Source organism: Egretta garzetta, unplaced genomic scaffold, assembly GCF_000687185.1.
Source record: "Egretta garzetta isolate BGI_Z169 unplaced genomic scaffold, ASM68718v1 scaffold166, whole genome shotgun sequence".
In the NCBI taxonomy this organism is placed as follows: Eukaryota; Metazoa; Chordata; class Aves; order Pelecaniformes; family Ardeidae; genus Egretta; species Egretta garzetta.
Window position 1 is genome coordinate 1773097 of NW_009260133.1, and position 6588 is coordinate 1779684.

Consider the following 6588-nt stretch of genomic DNA (forward strand, 5'->3'; position numbering starts at 1 on the left):
GGCGTGAATGGAGACACTCTTGTTTTCTTTAGTGACGAGAGATTCCAAGAATTTATTTTGCTATGCTGCGTTTCTTGCTGCAGACTGCAAAAAGGTTAAGATTGCATAGGGTGCTTTTGCATCCAGCATGCAAGCTAAGTCTTCTGATTAAAAAATAATAATAACTTTTATGTTTCTACTTAATTAAGGACTTCTGGATATAAATTATTAACCAAAACCCCACAGTTCTTCAAGCTTTGTTCTCTGTGATCACATATATGCTCTTCAAGAAATGTGAAAGCTTTTTCTGTTTTGTTTTCGTCTGTTTTTCGGAAAATGTAACTTTGATGGCTTATATTGACATTTTTAACTGATTAATATGGTTTACAGAAGAAATCCTGACTGATCCTTATAAATGTATTTGGGAGGTTACGTTATTTTTCATGTTTTGACCTTTCTTCAATGCTCCTTCGGAAGCATTTAGAAAAGTTGAACTCATATAAGTGTTGAGGGCTTTGTCTTGGTGGTAGATGATATGCTTTAATTGAAATAACAAATGAAACAAAAAGAGGGTCCTATGGTTGTTATATTAAAATTGGGGGCCTGTTTTTATTCATTTATTTTGAATATTGTCTTACTGTTTTTCATTGTATTGCAGGGAAAGGTAAATGGAAACACAAATAATTAAGACTATACAAGGGTTCAGGGAATTGGTGTGAGGGAATAGAAGTATGGATTCTCACTTTCAGAAAGATACTATTTCTTTTTTACTTTGCAGGTTACTTTGAACCTAAGAGAAAAATCTTTCCTTCTCCTTTTTAGACGGTGTTTGCATTTGGTTTTGTTTGTTCACTGAGAAATTTATCCTGGAAGATGTTTTTTTAATCTTAAAAAAAAAAAAAAAAAAAGGCTGTGTACTACAGAATAATATTCTCTTTCAGGTCCTGCTGTTGTTTGTGTGATTCAGTATATTGCAAAGCATACTGTGTTATAAAGAGCTTTTAAATTAATCTTTCTGTTTATTTAGTGGACTTTTGGTTAGGTTCTTAATGAATTTAGGGATGTTAATGATATATATTCAAAGCTGTTTCAAATGTTAACCTAATAGATACAGCACTATGAAAATAAAGTTGTGTTCTTAGCTGTCATTTACTGAAGGCATTGAAGAAGTTGCAAGACAGTCTGATGTTAGTCAACTACAGATGAACATGGCAACGAGTTTTCAGCGATGATTTCCTTTGAACTCTGGTGCAGCCAGGGAGAGCCAAGGGACTAGCAACAGCATTCCACTCTTTCGGTGACAGCGCAAAGATGAGCAGTACCACGTACATCCAGAAATTCAGAGAGGTGTAGTTTCATGGCGGGCTTAGGAGATAGTGCAAGTCACACTCCTGCCTTTTGCTTGCACTGAGCCTTGGCTGCAGCATGGTAAGGTAGTCAGTGAGCTGATCAAGAGGATGATTTTTTTTCTTCTGAGGGATGGCAGACTTGTGGTGCATCAACTTGTCAGCTTTGAATGCTGTAGAAGCACCCACAAATGTAGTACATAGATCAAAGTTGTATTCATTTTAAAATCAGAGTAAACAGTACAACTACACAGTAGAAATAGGTAAATAATCTTCCATGCCTCCCTCACCTTTTTTATTTTTGGAGTTTGTGAGTAAATCTTATTTTAGCAAAACACTAACCTGAAGGCAGTGAGTAAATAATCAAAAACTTCTTTTGGTGATTATAGATAGTAAGTTTTTACATGCTTCTCCCATCTTTTCGCAGAGGGCATTTTCTCCCACCTTTTTAATTTATTTGCTTGTTCTCTCTTTTTTTTTTTTTTTTTTTTTTACCCCCCCATGTTATACTTTATTTTACAGCGGTACAGAAAAAAAGAAGGAAAAACCTCCAGGACAGAAAGAAAAAAAAGAGGAATCTCATTCTAATGATCAAAGTCCACAAACTCAAGCATCACCTTCTCCCCAGCCCTCCTCACAGACTCTCCAAACACACAGGCAAACTCAAGAAAGCAAGAGTTCTGCTCCAGCTAAAAGGTTTTCACAGTATCACAATACAGAACTAGAAAATGGTTGTAACGATACTGAGTTCATATTTGACAACAAGTCATGTGAAATAGTTCCAATCTCATGATCAAATTAATAATTTTGGTATTTTTTGTGCTAGAGAAGATGCATTCAATATGCATTGCAGCAGCGCAAATACGTAAAAACGCAATTTTTCTTTGAGTAAATTTTTAAGATTAGAAAGGTTTTTTTTGTTCTCTGTGACTGAAGTCCTAATATGGTAGATTACCTCTAATCAGTCATTATTCTAAAATATTTAATGATGATTCTGACTTGATCCTTCTCAAAACACACTTCATAGGTTTTGTCTGGCATAGCTGAATTTTGTGGAGTGTATTTTGTACATGGCCATTTATATCTCTTTACAGCATTTGTTAAATACTAGTATCATTGCAACTCTTCCTTTGGGAGTTTTTCTTCTCAAATTATTCTATAAAGTGACTGCAGTTTGGATTTTTTTTTTTTTTTTTTGGCCCTTCCCTTTTCAATTCCTGCTAGATTGCAGAGTGGTTCACTTCACTTATATTCTGAGTGAAGTTCTGGTTTTACACCCAAATCCTAGAACTGCTTGACTTGAATGAATGTAGAAGTTTGTTTAGGATTGCCTCTAAGTTCCTACTCATTGAAGTAGGAACTAGGCACAGAAAAAATGGTACTTTTTTTTTTTTTTTAAAGGCAAGGCATTGGATTTTAAGATTTGGGTGATTATTTCTGAGTTTCAGAACTATGCAGATCACTTGGTGTCATTTCCTTTTTTTTTTTTTTTTGGTTCATTGTTACCTTACTGTTTGAGGTATGAAATTTTCTTCTACTGTTTGGCATTTAGGCAAATGAAACAAGCTCTTAAATAAATGAAATTTATTCTTCTGAAATTTACTGTAGTTCACAAGATTATGTTGTCTTGCATTGCTTGGATTCACAGCTCTAATAAATATTTAAAACTTCACTTGACTGATGCATGTTATAACACTCCATAAAGGCTCTGTCTTTATGTCTTGCACAAACTCTTAAGTTGTCTGAAGCTGAACTTGCGGCCTGTTGTTCTCCTGCCTGGTACCTCCCTGTAAATATGTTTGTCTGAAGTCGCGCTTACTAATCTTTTGCAATGTGGGGAAAAAAATAAATGCCTTTTTTAGTCTCCTAATGGTTTAACTTGATTTGATTAACTTGTTTGTCCCAGGACCTTTCAGCCTCTTGAGCTGCTGTGGAAGGAGCTTGCCATTTCTGAGGTTGCAGTTCAAATCTTATTCCTGCAAAAAGCACTTCTGACGGGATGAAGTATAATACTGTTAGCAGGACATACACAGACTCAGAATCAGCTGCTTGGAGAATAATTTGAGCTAGATCACTTTTGAAGCTGTTTTCCATGACTAAGATGTGTAGTGACTGCAAAGCTTGCAGGTTCCCATTAGTGTAAATTGGCTACAATAAGATTACTCAAAAATTGTATGAGAATTCGTAGATTTAATCGTCTGTAGTGTTGGGCCAAATTAACTTGCCTTATTTGTGCCAGTAGTTTGCAGACATTTGTTTCAAAAAGATGGAAGCCATTGATGTGGTTTAGAATGTGCTATCTGCAAAACAGCCGTATGAAACTGTAATCAAACTGTTCTGTCTCAGAAATCAGTGTGTTAAAGCTGTCGAACAGTTAATCAGGGAAAAAAATTCTACTTTTCTTTGTTACTTTCTTAAGTTATTTTACTAATATATATAATTTATTCTTTAAGGCTAATACACTGTAGCCGCATTTTTTTCCCACTTTTATAATTTGTTAGCAATATAGTAAGAAAGTATAGTGTTATTTTGTTCAAGTCTTTATGTAAAAACATTTGGCAACTGTCTTGCTCAATTGTTTTCATTCATCCAGTTAGAACTTTTTGACTAATCTTTTTTTCCTGTTTCATGCTTCAGCTTGAAGGAAGATCTAGCTCTGCTTTTGTCTCCTGCTGCTTGATCTGTCTGTTGCGTACCAGTTCCAGTTACTGTTATCTTATTGTCTTGTCATTTTAAAATATATTTTTGTTTCTTCTAGCATAAAGAAATCCTTGACTGCTGAAAAACCTCATGGTGCTTGGGAGAGTTCAGATGACAGTCGTAACAAGCTGCTGAGAGTAGCATCAACATCTAAATTAATATCAAAAGTGGCAAAGAATGCAGACAAGTATGTATCAGTTTGGTACATAAAAGCAAGTGAACTTTAGAGTCAAAATATTAAGAAATTGCATAATTTTCGTAAACTTATTTATGTCTATGCTAAGACCATTTACATCTTTGTTTTTACCAGGAGTAATTACTTGCATAACCTGCCAATGTGGCATGCCAGGTGACTGTGGAATCTTAAAATTATTATAAAATGTGAATGCAGAATTTAAGTGTAAATGTATTTTAATGTTGCCCATTAGCAGAATTATGCGCTATGAGTTAAGGTTTGTGATTTCATGCACTATGAGTTTAGATTTGTTGCTTAATGCCACTGTTGTGAAGCTTCCAACCATTTTTTTCCTAATGAAAACTGATTTGAAAATGCAAGTGTATTTCCTTGAAGTTAATTTACTGGATTTGACATATTATGTGTGTTTCTAAAGTAGACTGTGATAGTAAGAATACACTTTTATGATTTCAGGTAGGTCTTTCAAATTGACTGTTTAACAGGTTCCTCATTGCAGGTTCTAGACAATAGGCAGGGGTTGTCTTTTCAGCTTCAACTTCAGTAGGTGATGTGCTGTAGCCCATCATTCCTCTTGTGCTCTTCTTCAGCAGCAGGTTTTCTCACTTTGTGATCTCCAGCAGAGGCCTCACCAGGGATGAATAGCGCAGAGTAGTCACTTCCCCTACTCCTGTCAGCACAGGGACAAGAGTTTGCTTTTTGCTTTAACCTTACATTGTTAACCCTTATTGTGACCCAATTCTTGTCCTCAACACTCTTTGCCAGCTGGGCTTCCCACTTCGTATTCACCCACTTAGTTTCTTTTTTTGACTTTGAAATTTTGCCAAATTTGTTGAAATTGTTGTGTTGACTTTCTGACTGACCCTGTTTGCCGAGATCCCCCCAGCGTGCTGGCAGTTTCTCCCAGCTTAATGTTGTCTGCAGATTTCATACATCTGCTCATTGATCTTCATTCAGATAGCCATTAGCTGGTCCAAGGCAGAATTACCTGAAAACCCCTCTATCCCACTATGACAAAACTCTTCAGACTTTTCAGAGTAATTTCCAATCTTTTTATGATTGTGTCTGTCGTGCTCTCCTTAGCTTGCATGTAAGACTGTCAAATACATACTTAGAGTCAAGAGCGGTGCAAGTGCATTCCTTTCTTCCTAAGAATGGGAGAACAAAACCATCTTAAATTAATCTTGGATGTGGATATCGGCACATTTACTGAAAGCTTTATGCTTAGCCTGAAGAGTTCTGCAGAGCAGTGAAGTGCTGTGTGTGAAGGATTATGGGTTACATATTTTGCAAGTACTCCTTTTCCCTTTATAATTGGTTTTCACTGTTGGAATTTAAAAGCCCATTGGCAATTTAGATTCTAGCAGGGTACTGCTAGATAATATTTTGGAATGAAAAACACCCCTGTCCTGATTTCTGCTTATCAAGTTTCTTTTCTTTGTTTCTGTTATGCTACTAAAGTATCTTTCACAATGTGGTATAGACTTCAAACTTGCTAATAATAAATAAATTTTACTTTTGTTGACATTTTGTATATTGGTTCAGGCATGGTCACAACAGAGGTATTTCATTTTCCTGTGTTTCTGCTTTTTTTCTAAAAGGCTTTAAATGCTGCCCTTCGACAGTCTCTGATGTAGAAAAAAGATCAGGTATCTAACAAAAGAGCAGACAAGGAAAGACTAGGCTTTGTTATTGTTAGAGAAAGTTGTCTGTTCATAACTTGAAGCTGTTGTATCTTAAACTATTTGGCAAAAAACAAAGCTTGAAACGTTATCAGTCGTAGACCACCATCTGATTGAAGACTGGGTGTTGTTGTGTACCTTGTTCTTACACTCAGATTTATAATAAAAGCACTATTTGCATTCAAGAGCACACACTAATACTCATTTCTTACTCTTATCCTCAGAGTCCAATTTCTAAAAGAATTGGTTGGTATTGTGCAAAGGCATATGGTTATATTGCGTTTATCATTTCCATTTAAGAAACGTTGGCCTAATCTGCCTGAAGTTACAGGAGTCTTGTGTAAGGGAATAGAATTCAGCCCCCAATGTGGGCCCCAGGACAGAAATGTTTTACATATGCTTTGAGCTACCAGCCCAGGATATGAACTTTGTTTAGTAAGCTCAGTCTTTAAGCCAGCGCTGAGCTGTAAATCAGTTTGATAAAGCCACAAGAAGCAAGAGGGTTCCCATGGCAGCCCATCATTCAGTGTTTTGCAGGCAAGACTGGGAATCCAGTTCTAATTTTTCGTTTGGCAGTATGGTGAAGGGTGATTCTACCAATAGCCAGACATGACTTCCCTTATGCATAATGCTTGACCCTTTGTCACTGTTACAAAAATTTGACCTCCATCCAGCTAAATATACTGGA

At 36.0% G+C, this 6588-nt stretch overlaps 1 protein-coding gene across 1 annotated transcript in view; it reads left to right on the top strand.

The window, feature by feature from the left end:
• The window catches only part of EML4 (EMAP like 4), a 76908-nt gene that overhangs the window by 15268 nt on the left and 55052 nt on the right, over window positions 1-6588 (top strand). Inside the window, exons 3-4 of the mRNA XM_035897023.1 lie at window positions 1848-2021; window positions 4084-4212. Coding sequence (XP_035752916.1) covers window positions 1848-2021; window positions 4084-4212 — 303 coding nt within the window. The remainder of the gene's footprint in view (window positions 1-1847; window positions 2022-4083; window positions 4213-6588) is intronic.